At 45.6% G+C, this 21,900-nt stretch overlaps 1 protein-coding gene across 3 annotated transcripts in view; it reads right to left on the bottom strand.

The window, feature by feature from the left end:
* SMG5 (SMG5 nonsense mediated mRNA decay factor) overlaps window positions 1–21,900 on the bottom strand; it is a 327,200-nt gene that overhangs the window by 296,551 nt on the left and 8,749 nt on the right. For all 3 annotated transcript variants that reach the window (XM_085849869.1, XM_085849872.1, XM_085849871.1), the window contains exons 3-7: window positions 16,845–16,968; window positions 15,301–15,457; window positions 15,125–15,214; window positions 11,982–12,071; window positions 493–571 (exon numbers count right to left, since the gene is read on the bottom strand). In XM_085849869.1, the coding sequence (XP_085705995.1) occupies window positions 493–571; window positions 11,982–12,071; window positions 15,125–15,214; window positions 15,301–15,457; window positions 16,845–16,968 (540 nt within the window). The remainder of the gene's footprint in view (window positions 1–492; window positions 572–11,981; window positions 12,072–15,124; window positions 15,215–15,300; window positions 15,458–16,844; window positions 16,969–21,900) is intronic.

Here is a 21,900-nt window from a genome sequence, read left to right as displayed (position 1 = left end):
GGCTATAAGGTAACAAAAGGTGAAAATGTTGAAAGGGGGTGTACACTTTCTTCAGCACTGTATAGGAAGCACATGAGAAGAGGGAGGATTGACAAACGAGGTTCATGTATTTGGTTACTGGAGTCATACGATAATATAAGTGTCTGTGTTTTTGTTTGAATTCTATGCACTTCTGAATCACTGAATGGAAGCAGTTGAAAACTGGTGGTTGTACTCAGGGTGTGCCCGTGAAGGTTTTAGGATGGCAAAAAGTAATTCATAGCCTTCGGGGTTCAAGATGGGGATCATCCCAATTCTCTCTGTAACTGTGTATCCTGGAGCACCGCTCCAAGTGGAACAGCCACGAAAGAACAGGTACTTCACTCGTGGACGAAAGTCAAACACACAAGCAAAGCATACAAACTGTTCTGCCAGCCCATACACACAGCCATTATTTGTATGAGCTTGTTCAATAGCAGTTCCCTTTCTCTGCAAGATCGATGGATCACACACCAACGCATGTAGTAGTATGCAGCATCCACATGGTAAGATTTACTCCCAGCCAAAGTGCCCAGCTGGTTGAATGGCATTCCTAGGACAATAGGGAATGAAAACACAATCAATGAGAATGTATTGATCGCAGGAATAAACTACAAGTTGCACATGAATAGATTCATTTGGAAGGTATATATATATATATATATATATATATATATATATATATATATATATATATATATATATATATATATATATATATATATATATATATATATATACATACACATACATACAGTGGGGAGAACAAGTATTTGATACACTGCCGATTTTGCAGGTTTTCCCACTTACAAAGCACGAAGAGGTCTGTAATTTTTATCATAGGTACACTTCAACTGTGAAAGATGGAATCTAAAACAAAAATCCTGAAAATTACATTGTATGATTTTTAAATAATCAATTTGCATTTTATTGGTTGGTAGGTTGGTAGGTGATCAAATCTTATTTGATGCAATAAAATGCAAATTAATTATTTAAAAATCATACAATGTAATTTTCAGGATTTTTGTTTTAGATTCCGTCTTTCACAGTTGAAGTGTATCTATGATAAAAATTACAGACCTCTACGTGCTTTCTAAGTGGGAAAACCTGCAAAATCGGCAGTGTATCAAATACTTGTTCTCCCCACTGTATATACAGTACATTCATACATACATGTATGCATTCTTTGTGAATAAATTTAATAAACAAGAATAAATTTCTGCGTAGGGCTCATGTGAAAAAATTATGACTCAACACGGGACTTGAAACATTTTACATTTTGATGCATAAGGAAACTAAAAATCTGTGTACTATGCAAATACACCTTTACTAAAAAGAAAATGTAATTGAAATAACCAAATTTATACACAAAATACCTTGAAATAAACTAATCATGAATTTGTCCACCCTTTTCATCAAAACCATTGAAATTGTTCTCGTCGACTTTCAAATATATATATATATATATATATATATATATATATATATATATATATATATATATATATATATATATATATATATATATATACATATACATATACATATACATATACATATATATATATATATATATATACATATATATATATATACATATATATATATTGTTGTATATTTCTGCCCATTCGGCGTACAGACGACCGCCTTAGCCCAATTGCGGCAGCGCACCCACCGAACGCGCAATCTAGTCGCAGCTTCCGGATCAACGCCGAAACCCAGCTACGGGTGTTTTTAACACACCATAAACCAGCCAATCCCTCTATCCACGCGCTACAGGGTAGATCACCGAATTGTCGATGTACCTAATTATTCGTGCAGATAGAGATACCGAGAGTTTATACCTCGACGAGGCCTGCACGAATACGAGCCGCTTAAGGAGCTCGTTCCGTATGCGATTGCCGAGCGGTTTTATATCAGCAAGTCCCGTCGGACTAGATGTACATTTTATCGGCTTGATAATCAGCCAGCTAATATCGCGAACGTTCCATGGCAGTCAATGTGAGGAAGGGACGCAACGAGCAGGTGAAATTCAACAATGGGGGCATTTATTTGTACACGGCACGTAAGCAGTCAATGGGGGGATGGGGACAGGACACGAGCAAAAAGGCCACAGCCAATTCCTAAGATCATTTACAGCACGCACTTACACAATTCACAACTTAAGGACAAGGCGCCACAGACTTTCATGCAAAACCCAAGAAAAAAAGAACCGGGCTCGGGAGCCTCTATAATTTCTCAGAGCCGGGATGACCGAAGGGGCTCCGAGAGACCGGGCGGGCTGCCTGGCCACCCTCGTGGTGACTCGATGGGTCCTTGTTCGGCGACCCTCGGTGTCTTTGCCCAGACCCCCGAGCTCCGACTGGCTCCCTTGGTCGTCCGGCCTCCACTGCGGCCTGGCTTAGCAGACGACGCGTTGGAGGAGCGAACGGGTCTCGACTCCGGCCTCCTGGTTGCGCCGGCGAACCCCCAGCGAACCAACTGCCCGCACTCCAACACTCCGAACTCAGCTCTCAACGGGGCATCTCTCCACTCCCACCGCGAACTGCCAACTGCCTTTTCAGCCGGCGAACGCGGCTTTTTATAGCTCCAATGGGAGGGGCTGCCGGGGGCTTTTACACCCGAAATCAGCGCCCTCCCTTCTTTCCCCTATGAACCTTTACCCAGGCTGGATCCGCCCCTCCCCCTTCCCGGCACGCGGGGGGGGGGGGATCCCTGGAATGATCGGGCTGTCGGTCTTCGGAGCATTTGGTTTTTGTAACCGTCGCTTTCTGGGAGTGTGCTTTTCGTTTGTAGAGATGTCGTGGTTGCAGTGTGGTTGGCGCTGTGGTGGGGATGGCATGGTTGCTGAGATGCTGTGGTGGTGGTGGAGGTGGCGTGGTGGAGGTGGCGTGGTTGTAGTTGTGTCGTTGAAGAGATGCTGTTTGTTTGAAATAAAAGAGAGAAAAGAATAACACTACCTCAAAGATTCACAGCCCGGCACATGCACAATGCCCGTTATGCATCGGTGGGGAATTCTAACCTGGAACACACACTTACCAAAATAACTGACCTCTGGGGAACCTGACTGGTGTTCTGTGAATTTCCACAACCGTAACACTACCCCCTCCCCTTTTTACAGACTCGTCCCGAGTCGTCAAATTTTCGTGTGCTTTTATGTGTAAGTTCTCCCCTAGTACGATTTACCTTTGGATTCCTGGGTGCGACATTTAGTGTATCCGTGTCCCAAAATAAATAACCTATGGGCTGTGTAACTAACTAAACAAACTCTCTCATACAGACGACAACTAAAATTGCCGGCGCTACGACAAACATGCAGAGGGAACAAAACTCATTTACAATTTTACCTTAACCTTCACCTTATATTATAATTTTACACTAAACCATGGCCCAGGACTGATGGACTCTGTGGGGAAAAAGGGCATGGCAAATGTTATTCACAGTTCGTGAGGGTGAGCGCCCCCGCAGCTGAAGGTCGGATGTCTTCGGGGCCTGTTCAAAAGGCCTCGTTGTCTGTCACAGAACCCTTTTCATGTCTTCAGCTGCTGGAGGCAACTCACCCCAACCCGGCATGCCATATGCCATCCCACAGGCCATTCTTGAAGCAGGGAGCCAGGCTGCCCAAATGCAGTCTCTGGCTCATGTAATAAATGCAGGAATGAACACAAGAAGGTAGCCGGCTGCCCAATGCAGTCCCAGGCTTCCCCTTGAAATGAACGCGGTTGAGCAGTGAACACAAGCACAGGGAGGTCGCCGGATGCCCAATGCAGTCCCAGGCTCCTCCCTGAAGTTAACTGGATGACGCAAGCAAACACAAACGGTGCACGGGCTGTACCAATGCAGTCCCCGTGTGTGGCTGCCTGCAGAACACTGGATGGACACTGACGCAAGCAAACACAATGGTCGGCGGGGCTGCCTGCAGGGCAGTCCCAGCAACTTGCACGATGATCCTGATGCACACGGTGATGGATGGACACAGGGGCAAATGCAACCAAGGGCTAGCAGGCATGGGGTCAAGGCAGAGGCAGGCAGACAAGGCATGGCAAGGCCGGAACAGGCCGCTGTAGCACAAACAGGCCGGCATATGAAGCTAGCCGACCTCTTGTCTCGTTCTGGAGGTTTGTGGAGGGAGTGCGGTGGTGCCGGCCACTCTGAAGGTGGGCTCGGACCTACCCTACTGTCTCCCCCCAACTTATCGCCTTTGCCTGTCTCTGTCCATACCCACTCCCTTAGTTTGCAAAAATCCAAATTTAGCCCAATCTTATTTTTTTATTTATAATTTCGTCTCCCCAACCCCCTTTAACATCTCTGTCCGGCTAACCTATAGTCATCCTAGCCTACTCCCAACCCCTATGTTCCCTTCCTGGAAGGGAATAAGGGTTGTGGGGGAAGTGTCTTGAGGCCCAATTAAGCCTCAGACTGGCATCCTCAGATTTCAGCGACCTTTTTACCACGGTGAGTCCAGCGGCCCACCGAGAGCGAAGGCATGGATGGTGCGGAGGGTACACTTCCCTATCTGCCCTAACATTTATTAACCTTAAACTACCCCGGGGCTTTCCAAAAGCACCTGTCGCTTAAACTATTTGTTCTACCAACCAAGATTCCCGTCGCCTGTGTTGGTGTCCTCACAAATTTGGGCCTTGCCCTCAAATTTTCCATCGTGCCCTTGCACGGTCTCATGGCTGGGCAGCCTGGCTCACTTGGCAGGAACTACCCTCTGCCGATTCTCCAACCATGGCACCCCCGGGCTCTGAGACTGTCTCCGAGCCTACCAGCTCCCTAAAATCTGGGGAGTTCCCTCCTCGGCTACTCCCCCTCGATGCTCACGTGGCAGGCTGGTGCCACGGGCCGCTTTCCCCGGGTGCCCGTGCCCACGACACTGCCCACGTGGCCATTGGCGCTACGGGCCCCGCTTCATGCGGGCCCACTACGCTACCCCGGCCCCTCTTGGGCCCTTGGCCTACCGCGGCCGACTAGTCCGGTGCCCGGGGTGCCCACTAAGCGATACTCACCGTTCGCAGTCACGCTCCCAGCCCGTCAACAGGACTCCTGCACCCCTCCAAACGGGTTTCGAGCCTACATTCGCACCAACAGCAAAACGACCTCCATTTTGTAAATTTAACTTGCATACTAACTAACTTTACTCTGACCCCAGGGTCCCTTGGGTGGGAATCACTCCTCCCCCAATCACTCATCGCACCATGCATAACACATTCGCTCCATTCACACAGGCCCGCTGGCCCTCACTCACTCAACATGTTTGTTTCTCAACTCGCATCACATCGCTGAACACTGCCATTCCACTAACTGAGTCCCCTAGCTGACTCGTGCTTCCTCGTCATCCCTTAAACTATAGCACATCCTTTTAACTCTACGTAGCTGAGCTACGTCCCCTCTACACACTCAAAGTCTGTCTCTGTCCTAAAATCCAAAAATCAATTTCCCATCCTAAATCTAAACTAAAATCCATCTAACTAATCCATTCCACGGGCTTCATGAGGAACAATCCATGTCCCCATGAAGCCGGTCTAACTAATGCTAACCCATCCCCCTAACTAGTGGTCTTCCTGTGCCCTAAGCAAGGGGGTCTCCCACCCCCTGCCCAGGAATCCTGTTTACCCGAAGTGGCGAGGCTTGCTTTTCTCTCTTCTTTTTTTTCCTATGCGCAGCAGCGCGGCAACTCACAACCTGCGCTCTTTTCCCGTGATGTCATGGCAGCTGTTGGCGTTTATAGTCCCTTGCTTTTGGACGGTAACATCTGGCAGGGATTTCCCTTCTGCCGGATTCCAATCATGCGTGCAGCCACGACGTCACCCTGCGCATCCCAAGCAAGCCTCACGTTTCGAGGGGTTCCCCACGCGAGCACATGTGCTCTGCCCACCCGTAACCCACGCCGCAGAATCCCCGATGACGTCACTCGCACCCCGAAACCGCGCGATTTCTCGCGCAAGCCGGGACACGCGTAACGCATCAGGGAAACTGCTTCGCGCGCTCTGCTAACAGAACGTGCAGCACAGGCCACACGGAGTTTTACACACACGCTCGCCTGGAGAACCCGTCCGATCCAAATTCACAATCTCCAGCCGACCTTCTGTCCGTCCACGGGGTCGGCTTGTATCCACCACGGGCGTTCCCGGACCGGATTTCACTCGCGTAGGCGCGCCCGTGGCGGCCTCGTGCGAAGCACAGCAGGGACCCCGCGCGCGCTGCTGTGTGAATCCGGCACGGTCCTCGAAACGGCTATGGCCACTACACGACCCTTGTCTCTTGTCTGGCGCCGTCTTCGTCGCAATTTCACGCACGCACTCCCATGTGCCATGACGCTTACACACCTCGCCATGACACCCGGACATGTGGTTGCGTTTTCCCGCATACCAACCGCCATTTCCCTCTCATACCGCGAACTCACACATGCGGTTCCTCTCACACATCGTGCTTCTTCCATACATGACCTTTCACCCACGCCGCCATCTTACTTACGCACGCCATTTCACTCATGCACGCCATTTCCTCACGCTACGCACACATTTGGAAACCACACACACCGGGACAACCACGTGGGGGATTCGCGCCACCACAAGCACTCCCGGGGTCTCCATACCCCCCAAGCTCCGCGTGTACACATTCACAGCACTCGCCCCCCTAACTCACACAGAGCGACCGAACCCACCTGGTCGCGATCCGCTTCAAGGGGGCATATTCCCTCCCCTCATTCCTGAAGGAGGCTATCCTGCTGCTTGCACCAGGCCACCAAACATTCCCCCAAGCTCCCCCTCATTGTCCCTCGCTAACTCCACCTCTGTGTGTTCGTCAATAGTTTCGTCCACTTCACCCCCTGTCTCCTCTATCTCCTGTGTCTCTGTTATTTCTTTGAATTCCTGAGTCTCCCTTCGTGTCTGTTAATTTCGTCACCTCATTCATTACCTCCGTTTCTTCCTGGCTTTTCGTCTCTTTTAATTTTCGGACGTCGTCACCTCGTGTCTCGTCTTACACGTTTCGGTCTCCCCAATAATTACAACGTCGCTCGTTATGACCTCGCCAGTCTTTATTGCGGGCCGGACAGCCGTTGCACTCCCTCTCATTGGTTTGATCGTACTGCCACGTGGTGTCGCCATTTTCTCGCCCGCAGTCCGCGTTTCCTCTCCGCATGCCTGTATGTCTGCATTCAGGCTTCGCCCCATGCACTGCATCTCACCCCTCATCTCTTTCATTCGTTGCGCATTTGCATCCATGTTATCCTTCATTTCGCGCGCATTTGTTTCCATATCGCGCGTGTTTGCATCCATTTTGTCTTGCATGCCATCGATTTTGCCATTCGTGGCTTGTAAATCACCAATCTCATCTCATCCATTTTGCCTCCCATCGCTTGCATCATCCGCATCAACATTTCCCCCACTCGGCTGATGTCAGCCGACCCCGAATCGCCTCGGTCGGTCGCGGTTTCGCTGGGGACCGGGGAGGGAATTTGACGGAGGGGGTGTGTGCCAAAAGCCGCCGCTGCGCCCATTTCGGACTCTGGGTTCGGTTGTGGGGGAAGTTCAACCTGCATGGGAGTGTCCTGCACGGTGATTTCGTCCTGAGCCATAGATTCTATCAGTTCTAAATCTAAACCACTGCCCCTGCTTGCCTTGAGCTGCCATTTTGCGTATCGGGTATAAATTTGAGTGCTCAGAATTTAATGGAACTGGAGGGTCGCTTCGCACACCCTTCATCCGGTTCCGTTAATTTCGCTTGGAGGAGGATGAATTGGAATCCCACGTCCTGACAACAGTGTTGTAGATTTCCACCCGTTTGGCATGCGGACGACCGCCTAAGCCCAATTGCGGCCGCGCGCGCCCACCGAACGCGCAATCTAGTCGCAGCTTCCGGATCAACGCCGAAACCAAGCTACGGGTGTTTTTAACACACCATAAACCAGCCAATCCCTCTGTCCACGCGCTACAGGGTCGATCGCCGATGTACCTAATTATTCGCTCAGACAGAGATACCGGGAGTTTATACCTCGACGGGGCCTGCATGAAAACGAGCTTCTTAGCAGCTAGTTCCGTATGCGATTGCCGAGCAGTTTTATATTGCCAAGTCCCGTCGGACCAGATGTACGTTTTATCGGCTTGATAATTATTAGCCAGCTAATATCGCGAACGTTCCATGGCAGTCAATGTGAGGAAGGGACGCAATGAGCAGGTGACATTCAGCAATGGGGACATTTGTACACGGCACATAAGCAGTCAATGGGGGGATGGGGACAGGACACGAGCAAAAAGCCTACAGCCGATTCCAAAGATCATTTACAGCACGCACTTACACAATTCACTACTTAAGGACAAGGCGCCACAGACTTTGAAGCAAAACCCAAGAAAGAAAGAACCGGGCTCGGGAGCCTTTATAATTTCCCAGAGCCGGGATGACCGAAGGGGTTCCGAGAGACCGGGCGGGCTGCCTGGCCACCCTCGTGGTGACTCGATGGGTCCTTGTTCGGCGACCCTCGGTGTCTTTGCCCGGACCCCCGAGCTCCGACTGGCTCCCTTGGTCGTCCGGCCTCCACTGCGGCCTGGCTTAGCCGACGACGCGCTGGAGGAGCGAACGGGTCTCGACTCCGGCCTCCTGGTTGCACCAGCGAACTCCCAGCGATCCAACTGCCCGCACTCCAACACTCCGAACTCCGAACTCAGCTCTCAACGGGGCGTCTCTCCACTCCCACCGCCAACTGCCTTTTCGGCCAGCGAACGCGGCTTTTTATCGCTCCAAGGGGAGGGGCCGCCAGGGGCTTTTTCACACGAAATCAGCGCCCTCCCTTCTTTCCCCTTTGAACCTTTACCCGGGCTGGATCCGCCCCTCCCCCTTCCCGGCGCGCGGGGGGGGGGGATCCCTGGAATGATCGGGCTGTCGGTCTTCGGAGCATTTGGTTTTTGGAACCGTCGCTTTTGTTTTCTTCTTCGGGTGGCTTTCTGGGAGTGTGCTTTTCGTTTGTAGAGATGTCGTGTTTGCAGTGTGGTTGGCGCTGTGGTGGAGATGGCGTGGTTGTTGAGATGCTGTGGTGGTGGTGGAGGTGGCATGGTGGAGGTGGCGTGGTTGTAGTGTTGTCGTTGAAGAGATGCTGTTTGTTTGAAATAAAAGATAGAAAAGAATAAAACTACCTCAAAGATTCACAGCCCGGCACATGAACAATGCCTGTTATACATCGGTGGGGAATTCTAACCTGGAACACACACTTACCAAAATAACTGACCTCTGGGGAACCTGACTGGTGTTCTGTGAATTTCCACAACCGTAACAATATATTTTTCCAAATTCTTATGCAATGGTGTTTTACACTTCTTCAAAGACCTTCCAAAGATCATATAAGTATATTGGTGGATCTTCTATTACTTTAGGATATTGGCCCGGTTGCAACAAGCATTCTTTTGGAAACTTTGAGGATTTACTTGAATATTTCCTCAAATTTCCCCTTTAGGACATCATTAACTTGAGGATCATTGCATCTTTGAATATTCCTTGTATTTCTTTCAAACATTCCTTAAAATCAAGGGAGCACTCCCCCATCCTTAAACACCAAATATTTGAGTTTATAATATATAAACAGCGATACATAATCCAACGACCAAAAACATTATTGCTTATATGACCGGCAAATAATATCCAAATGATGGCAAGATATTAGATTACCATTCCATAATAATAAATAATGTAAAAACTATGAAAGCAAGGCATTTTTACAGTGAAGAGTCAATTTTTATCATTCATCTGCCCTTCATGCCATTGCACCGACTTAATGGTACAGAAAGCAGAATCAACACCATGGAAAGCAGCAACTGTTTCTTTGAGCAAAGGAGGACTTCTTTGTATGATACAGAGTGCATCAACAGCAAAATTTAACCAAATCAGCCGTGGTCCGACTCCTGAACAACGACAACAAGGAAACTGGCAGTGTGCAGTAACAAAACGGTGAAGATGAAAGAGGGCTTCCACAAATTCGGATTTAATGTCGAAGTTTTTGTGCTTATGTATGTAGGCAAACAGAAGCAAGCCTGTGAGGATCGCTCTGGGATGAACATACACATTGTCCAGAATCACTAAGAACATGCCTTCATGCCTGCGGGGATCGAGAGAATCCCTTAGTAATCCAACCCCGGCCCTCCCCCCCCCCAACCACCCACACTCCCCTCCATTCATGTCCCCAAAATAAAATATTTATGTAATGGAATGCTGAAATGGGCTCAAGTCTCAAGCATATGGGGAATGTACAGAAATATATATATATATATATACTTTTTTTTTTTTACAGCCATGGGATAGCTTTTTGCAGGCTCCATGTAATCATGGTTGCCTTCTTGAGGCAATGTTTTTTATGGCCGGATGCCCTTCCTGACACCAACCCTGGTCGCCTCTTACGACACAGGGATATGGTAAACCTATTCTAACCGGGGCATACACCAGTATCAGTACACTGGTACTCATTTCGCCGACCTCGGAAGGATGACAGGCTGAGTCAACCTCCTGGTGTTAATTCAGTGGCCAACGGGGCTCAAACTCAGGATCCGAGGATCCCAAGCCAGCCACCCTAACCACTAAGCCAACACTATATATATATATATATATATATATATATATATATATATATATATATATATATATATATATATATATATATATATATATATATATATATGTATATATCAAATAAATCACTGGAACCAAGTTATATTTTTTAAGTGGGTCAAAGTTCAACCGATGTAGCTTTAGTGAGCAACAGTAAAATTTGTGACGTCCATGAAAACCCAACTCTGATTACATGAGACGGTACTGTCCAACATCACAATGCCATATGGTGTGGGGGATGAATTTCCAACCATGGCATTCGTTCACTTCACCTTCTTTACAAATACTGTGAAAGCTTGAGACCACACCTAAATCCCAAAAGAGCAGTTAAAGCCTCATCAATGGAGTCACTTTGGGAGGGTCCAAAAAGTGCATTTTTCTTCCACTGTTCTGTTCCGTGCCACACGGCAAAACTAGTGAGTGCTACAAAGTCATTGTCGATAGTGCCACATCATATAATTTCTATCACAAATGCACATCTTTATAACTTGATTGATGCACATTTATGCAATCAATGTGAAGGACTATCTGCATGATGCTGTGATTCGCAATGTCATGGCCTGGAAACCACCCCAATTTCACCCCGACTGGGAAACTGCCTGAACATGGTCAAGCATTGGTTGAAAAAGAGTCCAAGAGCCACGACTGAGTTTCAAACCTCAAAGCTAGTATGAAGGGGAAATTAGAGTCAAATTCATCAGTAATCACGAGTCATCCATAACCAGGTGTCAAGCTGTCTTCAAGGCTAAAATGAGGTCGAACTTAGTATCAATGTCACAAACTAGCTTTTGTTGCAAAGCTCAATTTTATTTCTGCAACCTCAACCTCCAAGTTGTCATTAGTCATGTTTATATGAATATTTGTGTCTGTGTGTTATAACTTCTACAAAAATAAATAATCCTCACCAATAACACCACAATATTGATTCAAGAGTCATGATGGAAGTAGCGATTGCAATTTCAAGGAACATCGAAAAAGTGATGCAACAATGAGTTTCCAGTGCTATTCAAGATTTCATCATTTATGCAACATTTTCACATTAGTTCCTTTTGATAACAAATGCTCCATTAAGGAAGCAAGTTCAACTTCAGTGAATTTCTCATTGCTTTCTGTGGAGGCAAATCTTACCGACAAATGGTCAAAAGGCACGCGTGACATCACACGATTTGTAGCTACTCGTTAACAAGACATGGCCGCCTCAAACGGAATGCAATGAAGTTGCTCATTTCCATTTGCTACCCAATGATAGATTAAAAAAAAATTATCGACAAGGATGCAATGTGGAAATATTGTTCCCACTCACATCTTGAAATTCTCGTACTGCATTTTGAAATTTGAGCTTCGTTTCGTGAACACCAACTTACCAATATGTGGGACCACAGCCAAGGCCTGATGGTAATACCTCTCTGCAAGCAGCTCCATGTTACCCATTCCCACCTCTATCTGGTATCGAGCTAAAGAATACAAACAAAGCAAACTTGGATTCAGATTATGTTCCATAAAATAGCCAAGTGCAACTCAAAACAATATTTAACCTGAAAAAAGCAAAAGCCATTCAGAGTTTATGGTTCCCCTTCATTTTGAAAGAACGGCAAGAGAAAGCCTGAAGAGGTAGCAGGTGAGATGGAGAGTCAAAGCAATGATTGAAGGAAGGGAAACAAAATTGACAAGATGTTGCTCATTCAACTGTCAAGGAGAATTTGTCACCATACTACATATATTTTGGCTAGTAGGCATGTGGTGTTTGACTTGTGTGCACTCCTAAGCTGCCAGACAGAATAAATTGAAATTTTGTGGTTGTACTTGTGATGTGATGTTTGCCCAGGGAGGTGGGGGGGGGGAGGGGAGTTAGAATTAAAGAAATAAATTAAAAAACAAAATTTTCATAGTCGAGGGGACGGGGACGGGGACGGGGACGCAACTTCTCCGTGTAAATGTGTATCGTGTAGCATCGCTCCAGGTGGGAGAGTGTATTACAAGCCCAAGTGCTTTACAGTACATATTATAAAATGATCTCTGTATGAAAACCTTTCAGCATCGAAAAATACTTGGGCAATTTATTCACAGTGCCTTCAGAAAGTATTCACACCCCCTTGACTTCTTCACATTTTATGTTACAGCCTGAATTTAAAATGGATTTAATTGAGTTTATTTTTTTGTCACTTATCTAAACATAATACCCCATAACATCAAAATGGAATATTTTTTTGAGAAATTTTAACAAATCAATTAAAAATGAAAAGCTGAAATGTCTTGGGTCAAAAAGTATTCAACCCCTTTGCCATTGCACTCCAAATTGGGTTCAGGTGCATCCAATTTCCTTTGATCATCCTTGAGGTCTCCATAACTTGATTGGAGCCCACCTGTGACCAAATCAATCTAATGGACAAGCTTGAGAAAGAAAGATACCTTTCTATACAAGGTCCCACAGTTAACAGTGCACATCAGATCAGAAACTCTACCATGAAGTTCAAGGAACTGCCCACAGAACTCTGAGATACAATTGTGAGGAGGCAAAGAGTGTTGAAAGTTCCCAAGAACACAATGAGCTCAAGCATTAGGAAATGGAAAGAACATGGAACTACCCAGACTCTTCCTAGAGCTGGCCGTCTGGCCAAGCTGAGCAACTGGACAAGAAAGTCAGGAAGATGACGAATAACCCAATGACCACTCTGACAGAACTACAGAGTTCCTTGCCTGAGATTGGAGAACCTGCTGGAAGGACAACTGTCTCTGCTGCACATCACAAATCTAGGCTTTATGAGAGTGGCCAGACGGAAGCCACTCCAGAGAAAAAGGCACATAACAGTACACCTTGAGTTTGCAAAAAGACACATGAAAGACTCAGAGCATGAGGCAAAAGATTCTGTGGTTTGATGAGATGAAAATTGAACTCTTTGGCCTGAATGCAAAGGACTACTTCTGGCAGAAACTGAGCACAGCTCATCACCCATTTAACAGCATCCCTACCATGAAGCATGGTGATGGCCAGCATCATGCTATGGGGGTGCTTTTCAGCAGCAGGGACTGGGAGACTTGGAAGGAGAGAGGGAACAATTAATGGAGCCAAATCCTTGAGGAGAACCTGCTTCAGAGTGCAAAAGAGACTTTGACTGCAGCAAAGATTTACATTGAAACAGGACAAACCCCAAGCATACAGCCAAAGCAACAATTGAATGGCTTCAGAACAAGAATGTGAAAGTCCTTGAGTGGCCCAGTCAAAGCCCAGACTTGAATCCCATTGAGAAACTGTGGAAAGACTTGAAGATTGCTGTTCACCAATGCTCTCCATTCAACTGTACAGAGCTTGAGCAAATCTGCAAGGAAGAATGGGGGGGAAAATCCCCAAATCCAGACATACCCAGGAAGACTCGAAGCTGAAATCGCTGTCAAAGGAGCTTCTACAAAGTATTGCCTCAGGGGACTGAAAACATTATAATTCTGTATTTAAATTTTACTACATTTGTTAAAATTTCTAAAAACATGTTTTCACTTTGTCATTATGGGGTATTTTGTGTCGATCTGTGACTAAAAATTTAAACTTAATCCATTTTAAATTCAGGCTGAAACACAACAAAATGTGAAAAAGTCAAGGGGTGTGAATACTTTCTGAAGGCATTGTACGTGCTCTGTATTTTATGCACTCTTAAACCGTTGGACGAAATAACTTGAAAAGTGGTGGTTGTACATTGGGTGTGCATGGACAAGTTCTACTAAGTTGGGATGCCCATCCCCAACTTTGATTTTTACTTTTTTAGCTCACCTGGACTTCAGTGAAATAGGTAGTTGCTCCCTTCTCTGAAACTACAAACACAATTTTGATGAAACTTGACCACAACCTTCATCACACATAATGTACAAATGTGTATCGACAGCAGCAAAATCTGCGCTCACTCAAGGAATTCACGGGGGATGGGAGGGAGGGCTAGCCCTCAAAATAGGTATTTGCTCTTTTCTCCGAAACTACTCAAACAATTTTGATGAAACTTGACCACCCACAACCTTCATAACCTATGATGTACCAAAGTTTGTGCACGGCATTAAAAAATAAAAAGATCGGGGTGTAAAGGGGTTTGAGTGACTGTTGCTCCTGATCCAGGTGAGCTTCAGAATGCTCGGTCCTATTTTTCATGTTGGTTAGGGCTTCATCATAAGAAGTGGGTGAATTATTAGAACTACTAATGCACTCCTGTACTGCTGAGCAGAATAATTTGAAAACTGAATGTTATCACAGAAATAAAAAAATTAAACTTGTACAAATTACTCTAAAATATGCTAATTCTCTATTATAGTATCATGAAAACGCTAGTCATCATATATGTGAGGGGGAGGGGGGAGGGGGATTGAAGCATACATGTCTGTTTGCTTGTTTGTGCAAAGAAATGTGTTGATACTTGGTGGTTGTACTTGGGGTTTGCATCATGGGATTGTCCTACTATGTTGGGATGGCTACCACCAACTTAAAGGGAGCAGGTGTATCTAGTTGGTAGATTTGCACCATACTCACCCAGGTCTCCCAAGCAAATAAGACAATGGTGACATGCCAATCGGGCCCATTCCAGCTCCTTGCTGGACACGTTCGTGCACCTCTTCCTCCCTAAAATAAACACAATATCTCTTTCCAATTACAGCATAACAAGGGTATAACTCTCCCAATACATTTGATGACCCCATCCAGTGCACCTGCAAGTGTGTCCCCTAAATGTAACCAATCGACACAGCCCTGCAGCTGCAGCCAATACTGCTCCTGTAGTGAAAGCAGTAGGTGCTGGTAAAAGCCAACACCTGCTGTCAAGTGTGTCCGATAAGCACAATCTAGAGAGCCGCATCCCTGCCGTTCCTGAAGGTGGAAGAAAAAGAGGTATTTTCACAAGTATGAGTGAATCATTTGAAAAATTTACAATAATAATAATAATAATAATAATCATCCTGGCCTCCTGAGTCCTTCCTTGTAAGGTCACTCATTATTATTATTCTTAATAATAATAACGAGTAGGTACCCACAGAAATTCCATATAAAGTAAAATACAACTACCAATATTATGCGGATAACAGTTAAATACATCATGGGAATTTAAGCACGTCTTGTAGCTATGTGCTCCCTTAATGATGTTGCTTGATTAAATCAAGCACTCCCCCTACACAAGTCCTCAACTCCCCCCTCCCCCACAACCCCAATCCTTCAAACCCATTCTCACCTCAAGTCTTTCAAACCCCAACCCCAAAAAACCCCAATTCTGTCCTCCTATTTGTCGTTCTTTCCCCCTTTATTCTTCGTTCTTCAAAGCAAGAGCATTCTTACATCATTACATATTTCTTCAACGCCTCATTAAAATGGTGGAATGTTTAACTCTTTCCTCTCATCTATCCACCTTACTGTTATGCCATTGCTAACTTCAAGCTTCTTGAAGTGATCACTGATACATGGGTTTCCCCGACTTCCAAACTTTAAAACTTCTCCTCACATAGAAGGCAAAACGAGCATCACTGAACTTCTGGACACGCCTCTCGACAAAACCAGCAGCTATTTACTCCTGTCCCACTGGCTTTTAATGCCTTTATCCATGTAATTTATGTTGGCCTCACAATCAAGCTCAACAAAAACCACACGTCACCATTGCAACAATGGCGGCAAGCAAACAGCAAACACCGAAGGGCTCACTGTGAAAACGAATCATTTCCTTTCAGCCAATCAGCAAACACCAAACAAAAGGGAGACGATGCTTTATCGGTCGTCGCAAAGTAAGCCATGGCTGCTTGGCACAGCTGTTTGCCAATATCTACATCCAAGTAACAGTTGGATACTCAAGACAATCCCTGGCCCCAAAACGTTTAAGGATTCCATGGAAACACGGATTCCCCCCCCACCCCACCCCTTCGCCCTTTGTGCTCACCTTTTCAGAATTCCATTCAAAAAAACCACTCGTGATTTGAAAGGTTTCAATAGTTGTGTCCAAACCTCAATACAGGCTAGAGGAAAGCAAATTAACATCTTATAAATAACAAGTGCAATAGAAAAAGTTTGAAGCAAACACGTTTATATGAATTTACCATTTGCCTTCGTATTGTTCAAATCTCGATAGGATAAGAATGCACCGCAAACTTGGAATACCTGTACCGTTTACACTCGTGTCGGCAGATGTTGACCCAGAATACGATTTTCAAACAAATGGAAACCAAAGGGCTTCAAGATTGACAAATGATCGGGGGAAAGTAAGAGATATTACCTTTCGTGCAGTTTTCACCAAGTGGATCACGTCATAGTAAACTTTCCTCCAAAGGAGCTCCTCAGCTTTGCGACCGTACTCCACAGGGTGCAAGAACATTAGTTTGATGCAGAGTTCCCGAAGCCTACAAGCAAGCCAATAAAATATAAATGATTTTACCAAGACCCTGAGGCCTGCAACATATGGAGTTCAAAACCTTCTACGAGTGAGAGTGAGAGTGAGAGTGAGAGTGACAACATCAGATATTTCCAACTCGAGTTCAAGTCTACAACATGATTTTCAAAAGGCACATCACCTTTGATCTGCGACATGGTGACCGCAAAATTGAATCAGTTCATCTTTGAATTACAATCCATGCTTGTGCAAAGTTTGGTTCAAATCCCTCCAGTGGCTCACAAGTTATCGTGGAAACAACAACAACAAAAAAACCGAAACAGACGGATGGACAATCCAAAAACATAATGCCTCCGGCCTTCGACTGCAGAGGCATAAACAAAACAGTACAAGACATACATAGAAACAAAAATATACGAACCTCGACATGGTATACAAAAAATAAAAATAAAAATAAATACTTGTACAGTGAAAAAGAAAAAACGCAGGTATAAGGGCGAGTATGTTGATGGTTGAAAATTCTGAACGTCCTTCGTATGTCTTTGCCAAAATTGTTCGTGTAGAGAAATATACGTGAACGACTACTTTAATGGCCCGGGGTCAACCAGGCAAATTTTTGGCCCAAATCGTTCATGAACCAGCTGACCAAGTCAGACTTTCAGTTGAAGGTGGCAAATATTTATCGGAGAAAGAACGATCTTGAGCTTTCACCAACTAATGCTGGCAGACGGAACACCCAGCTTCCCGTCTTTCTGAGGGATGTCACCATGCAATGTCCTGCCTGTGAAATGCCAATCCGACAGTTTATAGTCACATTGGGAATCGAGCCCAGAAGATATAACTCAAGGTAAGTGCACTACCTCTGCACCAGTGTGTGTGTATATGTGTGTGTGTCGTTGTGGTTTTGAAGAGTCCCAGAGATCCTCACATAGTTAAAGCAATTATTTCATCATATACTGCTTAAGGCCCGGTCACACCTTGACGTTTGAGCCAGCGATGGCAACGTATTAAAATGTATGTAAAACGCTGGCTTACGTTGAACTTTTGATGTTTTTTTTTTAAAGATTCGGACGTATTCATAACGAGTTGGTCGTATGCATAACATATTAGTAACGGACACAGAACGTTTCGTTGTGTTATAGATAACTTATACCAACGAATGCTGAACCTGTTGTCGGCCTACACAACCGATGCCCAACGATAGTCTAACTTAGGCATCGCGCGTTGCACGCATCGCCAACGATGTCGTGACGTAGCCTATTAAAAGGCTGACGCACAACGATTCGAATCATAACTGCCGTAGAAATGGAAGTGTCAACATCGCGGTCACACCTTGGCGATCTTGCCAGCGTATGCCGACCTAAGAAAAATGTGTCTAAAACGTTGGGGGCACGTCAAATACGGTATGAGTAAGTTTGGTATGCGCGAGTAGAACGCTAAAGTACGCTATCATATGTCGTAGTAAGTAGAGTACGTCAAGAAATTTTAAACATGTTCAAAATTTTACGACGTACTCGGCGTATGACACACGTTCGCATGCGATGGGGATAAGTTTTACACACGATATGTGGACGCTTACACACGTCCACAAAGGCTACTTATAAGCTACTCATAAGTCGAAACACGTCGCGGTAATGTCTTTTTTACACGAAACTTATTTCTAACTTATGTTTGACGTGCTTTGAACCAATTCTTTACGTAGTCCCAACACACATCGACGTATGTAGACGTATTCCAATGACGTCTTCCGGTCAACAAAAAAAAATAAATGAATGTGTTTCTAGCTTACAACTGCCATATAAAGACGTGTTCCCAGCGGTTTTGGGAATTGGTATATAAAAATGCTGCTCATAAAAGGGGAACCCAACAGTGTTTTCGAGTTCCTTTTTGAGTCGATGTCCATGTCAGCAGTAACAGTATCAGTATCAGTATTAGTATTAGTATTAGTAGTAGTATTAGTATTAGTAGTAGTTTGTTCATGTTGGCAGTAGTAGGTGGGTGTGAGGGGGAGGGTGTGGGTTATGATAGATCGTCCTTGCGTCCGCGTGTCCACGGGTAGGTTCATAGGCTGCCACTCAACGATTTAAATGGCTGCATCTCCACTATTGAAAGTAGACGCTTGCGCTCAACAATTGGATTTTTTTTACACTCAACGACTTTTAAACGGTACCACTCAGCTAGTTTCATTGTTTACAATGAACGATTTAAATTGCTGTCACTCGCCTTTGTTTTTTGACGCTGGCGCTCGGAAATTTTAATCGTTTCTATTGAACGTGTTAAATCGCTCAAACCCCACTATTGAAAGTAGACGCTTGCGCTCAACAATTGGATTTTTTTTACACTCAACGACTTTTAAACGGCACCACTCTGCTATTTTCATTGTTTACAATGAACGATTTTAATTGCTGTCACTCGCCTTTGTTTTTTGACGCTGGGGTTTTGAAATTTGAAGCGTTTCTTCTGAACGTGTTAAAACGCTCAAACTCGACTATTTTAAATAGACGCTGCCGATGGACAATTGGAATCATAGCCAAGCTAGACATCGAAGTGTGAACATCCTCGTCATGCCGAAGAAAAGTTTGAAGAATGCTGCAAATAAGTGTCCTGGCCGTGGCCGTGGACGCTGACGCAAGGACGATCCATTATACCGACGTCTTTCAGCCTATGAGTAACTTAAAAGTAACGTCTGTCGATGTGTGGCAACGATCGCGTAACGTGCCAACAACACGTTAATCATATGTTAGAAATAAGTTTCGGGTACGCTAAACATTACCTCGGCGCGTCTCAACTTATGATTAACTTACAAGTAGCATGTGTTGACGTCTGTCAACGATCGCAGACCGTGCATACAACTTGTGGCCAGCGTAGCGGAACGTGTGAGTCATACGCCGGCATACGTCGTGAAATTTCAAGCATGAAAAAATTTGAGGACAACCGAAAAGTACAACGTTTAAAGCCAGCGTACAACGACGTATGGCAGTGTTTTTCAGCGTGCTCTCAATGTTATCAAAACTTACCCATAACGTATTCAACGTGTGCCAGCGTTTTAGAAAAAAAAATTCAAAAATCGGCATACGTTGGCTAAAACGTCAAGGTGTGACCGGGCCTTTAGTTTAACTGTCGAAAGTCTGTGTAGCTCGGTCGTGTTGTGATTGTACAAGCCAAGCCTGCCATTGGTTTAGCGGTTAAGGTGGCTGGCTTGGGATCCTCGGGTCCTGAGTTTGAGTCCTGTTGGCCGCTGAATTAACACCAGGTGGGGTTGACTCAGCCTGTCATCCTTCCGAGGTCGGCGAAATAAGCACCAGTGTACTTGTAAGGGGGACACTGCATCAGCGGCATGGCCGTGTCCCAACCAATGATGCCACCAGCAGCCATAGGCTGCACTCGATAGAGAGAGAGAGAGAACGGGGATAGAAAACATCATGGTTTTGGATGGGGGAACATAAGAGGTGGTGGTGAACAGCCGATTTGAAGGCCTGGAGGGAAGAATGGGATTGAAAAGAGTGTGTGGGAGTTTATTCCAAAGGCGGGAAAAAAGATGAATGAAAGAGTGAAGGTGAGCAGCGATTCATGATTTTGGTAGTTTTACAAGAAGAGCATTGTTGGCAGACCTTGAGCGCCCTGTGGAAATATTGTGGGGACATACGCAGACAGAGCGGTGGGGGGAGGGGGCAAGACCGGAGAGGAGACAGTAGAAGACAGAAAGACCACCAACCTACCTATGGTGAGAGAGTGAGAGGCCCAAAGACTCAGCCTCATCACGGAAGATACCAATGATCCTAAATGGCTTGGTTTCCACAGTGCGACACCGAGAAAGGTGAGAGGCAGGAGCACCAGCCCAGAGGAGAGAGCAGTTCTCTATCCGGCTGTGAACTAAAGCTTTGTATGTGGTCAAGAGCTCAGGTGGGCCGAGGAAGGAATTTGCATGACGCAGGATTCCCAGTCTGCGACTGGCTTTGGAAGCCAGGTTGGAAATGTGGCTTTCCCAGGAAAGATCATCGCAGATCGCGAGACTGAGAAGCTTGAATGAAAGGATATCTTCCAGAGGATTGTCGAGAAAGTAGATGGGTGTTGGGGGGGGGGGGGGCGAGGGAGTTCTAAACGGTCCTTTCAGATAAACAAAGTGAGAGTGTGAGATTTGTCAGGATTGAAAGACATGTTCCATGTGTTGGACCAGTTTGTGATTTTACCCAGATCTGCAGAGAGCGAAGAAGCTGCTGCTTGCCGGTCTGAGGGATGACAGATGATATGGCAGAGGGTGGAGTCATCGGCAAAGAGATAAAGAGGATTTTCCAGAGAGCCAGAGAGATAATTGATGAAAACCAGAAAAAGAAAAGGGCCCAGAACACTGCCTTGAGGAACTCCAGCTTGGACAGGAAGGGGGGATGAGAGAACTCCATTAAGGGCCACACGTTGACTGTGATAGGAGAGGAAGTCTGCAAGCCATGAGTGGAGATGACCTTGGGTACCATAGGAAGAGAGTTTGGTGAGTAGGGCGGGATGCCAGACCGTGTCAAAAGCACGCAATATGTCAATGAATTGTTGAGATCATTCTAAAAGATAAATATATCGGCTAAATATGCAAGTTTAGCAAGAAAGAGTTGGTCTTTGAATTGGATTGCATTTGTTAAAAATTCCTTCAGTTCCTTGTGCAGTTCAAATACAAGTTGCAAGACTCATCCGCATGATTGCCAGTGGATCTCCGTGTGCAGCAACAGTTGGACGTTATCAGCTCCCATTTCATGACATAGTGCAGCAAAAAGACGAGAATTAAGTGGCCTTGCTTGAGCAACGTTTACTGTTTTCACTGTATCTGTCAGAACGGTGTATAGTTCTGGCTCCAAATGGCAAGCTGTGAAAGCTTCTGTGTGCACAATGCAGTGGGTCACTCATACAGCTGGGGAAACTCGTTTAACCCACTGAATCACTCCTTTGTGCACTC

Source organism: Eptatretus burgeri, chromosome 12, assembly GCF_056783735.1.
Source record: "Eptatretus burgeri isolate ZD-2024b chromosome 12, Ebu_testis_v1, whole genome shotgun sequence".
NCBI lineage: Eukaryota > Metazoa > Chordata > Myxini > Myxiniformes > Myxinidae > Eptatretus > Eptatretus burgeri.
This window is presented reverse-complemented; position numbering and strand designations above follow the sequence as displayed.